The following is a 3,346-nucleotide window of genomic DNA, read 5'->3' on the forward strand; positions in this document are numbered from 1 at the left end:
CATGGGTCCAAGATACTTTAGTTGCTTGATTTTCATGATTTCAAATGGCTTTCCAGAATGCTTTAACTAATTCATAATTTTACTAGTAACCTATGAGTGTTCCTTTATTTCCAGTCATTTTAAAAAATTTATAAATTATTTTCTTTGAGATTTTGGACCTTTTGTACCTCTAAATGAACTTTGTTATTAGTTTGTCTAGGTCTAGCAGCTGGATGATGCAGTGGTTAGAGTCAGAGGCCTGGAGTCAGGAAGACCTGTGTTCCAATCTGACCTCAGACATTTACTACTTGTATGATCACTTAACTTTTGTTTGCCTTAATCTGTTGGAGGAGGAAATGGCAAACCACTCCGGTATCTGCCAAGAAAAGCCCAAATGTGGTCACAAAGGGTCAGGCATGACTGAAACAACTGAACAACCACATAAAATATGACCTGAGTAGTTGTTCCTTTATTTTATAAATAAGGAAATTGAAGATCAGGTTAACTCAGGTACACACAGGCAGGAAATGGTAGAAGAACTAGAACTTTGCGTTCGGGTGGCTGGTTCCATGCTCTATCCATCACATTGCAGTGTTTCTTGGGCAGTGTAAGGGTGAACAGTTCGAATCTTACACTGGAGAAGACTCATTGAGAACCTTTTGTCACAGCAGTGTAACTGCAGGGTGAGAAAGCCCAGGAGGATGCCTCATAGTCACAAAGAGAGGCCTGACTTTCTGCTGAAGAGCATCCTCAGGGCTCCTTTCATGTCCTTGTTCCTTAGGCTATAGATAAAAGGGTTCAGCATCGGGGTGACGGCAGTGTACATCATGGCTGCTGCTGTGTCCTGTTGGGCTGTGTGTGCAGATGTTGGGTTAAAGCACACTCCAATGATTGTGCCATAGAAGAGACAGACCACAGTGAGGTGAGAGCCACAGGTGGAGAAAACTTTCCATTTCCCTTGAGCTGATGGGATCCTCAGCACAGCCACAAAAATGTTAATGTAGGAGATTCGAATGCCAATGAATGGAATTATACCTGTCAGTCCTCCCATTATGTAGATCAGCAAGTCATTGATGAAGGTATCTGAGCAGGCCAATCTTATCACCACACTAAGGTCACAGAAGAAATGAGGGATTTCAGTGTGGCCGCAGAATGAGAGTCGGGTCAGCAGACTAGTGTGTGTCAGGGCATTAGCACAAGCCCCAAACCAGCACGTTGCTACCAGAAGGACACAGACCTTTGGGGTCATGACCATGGAATAATGTAGTGGGGCACAGATAGCCACATAGCGGTCATAGGCCATGGCAGTGGGAAGGATACTATCTACCCACCCAAACAAATGAAGAAGAATACTTGTGCCAGGCAGCTGATGTAACGAATTGCTTTGTTACCACGTATATAATTAGCTAGCATCTTGTGAATGGCAGCAGAGGTGAAGCAGATGTCAACCAGGTACAAGTTGATAATGAAGGAGTACATGGTAGTGTGCAGACGTGAGTCTGACCCAATGGCCAGAATGATGAGCAAATTCCCCAGTCCTGTGATCAGATACATAAGCAGGAATACAAGGAAAATGAGCCTCCCCTGCTCTGGCTGTTCTGAAAGGCCAAGGAGGATGAATTCAGAAACTCTTGAATGATTTTCCCCTTCCATGTGTTTAAAAACATGTGGAAAAAATGAAATAAAAATTTAAAAAGCCCATTCAAAGTTGATTTGAAATTTTTTTCCATTAAAATCAGTGGAGATAGAATTAAAAGGATATAGGACAGTGGAAAAGGGCAAATTATAAACAACCACATGAAATTATGCTCCAAATCCCTGATAATAATAGAAATGTGAATGAAAAAATTTTAATTTTCACTCCTACTCTGAAAATTGGCAGAAATGACAAAAGATAAGAATCCTTAGTGGTGGAGATTCTGTGGGAAGATGGGCAAGGTTATGTCCTTTTGGCAGAGCTGCGAAGTGACTGAAATATATTCAATTTCAATTTGGAATTGTTCAAGATATTTGACTAAACTGTTCATGTCCTTTAGCTCAGAGATCTTAGTATTGGGCTTATATCTTAAGGAAGGGGAAGGCAACAATAAAACTCTGGTCGATACCAAAAAATTCATAACAACATCCTTTGTGGTGACAAACACCTGAAAACAAAGTAGATAAATGACTATTGATCCTGGAAGTTTGTTACTATTTTGTCTTGCTCTATGAAGTACCTCCTTAATAATTTTCCCTCTATTTTATAGATAAACAAATTAAGGCCCAGCAATCATACAGCTAGGAAGTAGTCAAGGAAAAATTAGAACTAGACTTCATGACAACTGGTTCTATGCTGTATCACATAAGATTGCTTTGTGCGTAGGTCAAGAGGTGAACAGAATGAATTTCAAACTAGAGAAAGGTCATTGGAAAAAATAGGGAGCTAATGGAGCTCATTGACCACAGAAACATCATAATCAGACCTACATTTTACAAAAAAAAATTACATTATATTCTCCATAAGCACAATGCATGAGCCATAAACCTAGGTTTGTAATTCGTTGATTTTGCTTATTTTTATTTGTCAAAATCCAGGGTCCAGTCTGGAACGATGGGGTGGAAAATTAGACATTTACTATATCTAATGTTTAAGGACTAGTCAATTTGAGTCGAGAGAGTCTCCTTACCAGATTGCACACAGGATGCTGTTTTTCAATCAGCATGATTCAAATGAAGCTATAGAGCAATTATAATCTACATTAGTGGAGGGAGTGTTATTTATTTGAGATGATAGATCCTTAAAGCACTGTAGCAACTGGAGGAGGTTAAGCTTCAGTCAGTCATGTCTATCATTTTGACCTCAAAATTTTATTTCTGTGAGGGTGGGGTCGTTTACTTGGTTTCTTGATAGTATTTTGACCATAGAGCCATGTTACACTGTAATCCTTTGCATTGGATGGGAAGATTTGGATCTGGAGACAGTACCAGCCATTGGTATGAAGCACAGAAAGAAAGGTTCCTTCATGTCCTTTGTGCAACACCTGTTAACATGGTACTATTTTAAACAGATTTATAAAATCGATAAGCATGGTAGAGAGCACCAAGTTTCATCCATAATCGCCTGCTTCTGTAATAGGAGAGACCCATGTAATCCGGGATTATAGGATTGTAATAGCAACAGTCACTCATGTGCTTCTTTCCTTTGAAAGTAGAAATTTTGCCTTGGAAATGACCAGAGCTGCTGAAAGATAGAAATATCCAATTGTGTGCCAACATCCTATTGAGGGGTACATTGGTGTATACAAAAGGCTAACACTGTGGGAGCTTTGGGATCCTGGGATTTAGGCAATGTGATTTTCTGCTTTTCTATAAAGAACTTGTAGATACT

The 3,346-nt window shown here is 39.7% G+C and overlaps 1 protein-coding gene across 1 annotated transcript; it reads right to left on the bottom strand.

Moving 5' to 3' along the window:
* Positions 1 to 691: 691 nt before the first annotated feature.
* On the bottom strand, positions 692 to 1,632 carry LOC118834498 (olfactory receptor 1361-like). Its single transcript, XM_036741943.1, is given in 2 exon segments — positions 692 to 1,317; positions 1,320 to 1,632. Coding segments are annotated over 2 exon segments (939 nt in total).
* Between the last annotated feature and the right edge of the window lie 1,714 nt (positions 1,633 to 3,346).

The sequence above is a fragment of the Trichosurus vulpecula genome, chromosome 1, assembly GCF_011100635.1.
Source record: "Trichosurus vulpecula isolate mTriVul1 chromosome 1, mTriVul1.pri, whole genome shotgun sequence".
NCBI classification, from domain to species: domain Eukaryota; kingdom Metazoa; phylum Chordata; class Mammalia; order Diprotodontia; family Phalangeridae; genus Trichosurus; species Trichosurus vulpecula.